This window comes from Trypanosoma theileri (assembly GCF_002087225.1).
Source record: "Trypanosoma theileri isolate Edinburgh chromosome Unknown TM35_Tth_189_V1, whole genome shotgun sequence".
Lineage (NCBI taxonomy): Eukaryota > Euglenozoa > Kinetoplastea > Trypanosomatida > Trypanosomatidae > Trypanosoma > Trypanosoma theileri.
In genome coordinates, this window is record NW_021640031.1 from 1 (window position 1) to 336 (window position 336).

Here is a 336-nt window from a genome sequence, read left to right on the forward strand (position 1 = left end):
GGGTATTTGTTGATTCACTCTCTGCAGATGAAGTGCCATTTTCAGTGTTTGCATTATTATCACCGGTATTCTCTTGGGTTGAATTGGTGGGAGAAAGAGAAGGTTGTGCTGCTGCATCTTCCACTTTAGTTACACTTTCATCTGTTGTGCTTTGTTCACCGTTTCCAGTTCCCTCTTCAATTACAGGTACAGCAGGACTCCCAGCAGCAGGTTCAGGTGCAGCAGGGGAAGGAAAAGGTTCAGTTTCTTTTCCAGGTTGAGAATCCCGAGGAGGTTGTTCACCGAGAGTACCATCGGGACCTGTTTCCGCCCTATCCTTATTTGATAGCGTAGACA

The 336-nt window shown here is 46.4% G+C and overlaps 1 protein-coding gene across 1 annotated transcript; it reads right to left on the reverse strand.

Annotated features, from left to right (window-relative positions):
* On the reverse strand, nucleotides 1–334 carry TM35_001891000 (uncharacterized protein; the record flags this gene model as incomplete). The annotated part of the gene is made up of 1 exon (XM_029031986.1): nucleotides 1–334. A coding segment is annotated over one exon (334 nt), but the record flags the coding sequence as incomplete, so codon positions are not given.
* Nucleotides 335–336: the final 2 nt, after the last annotated feature.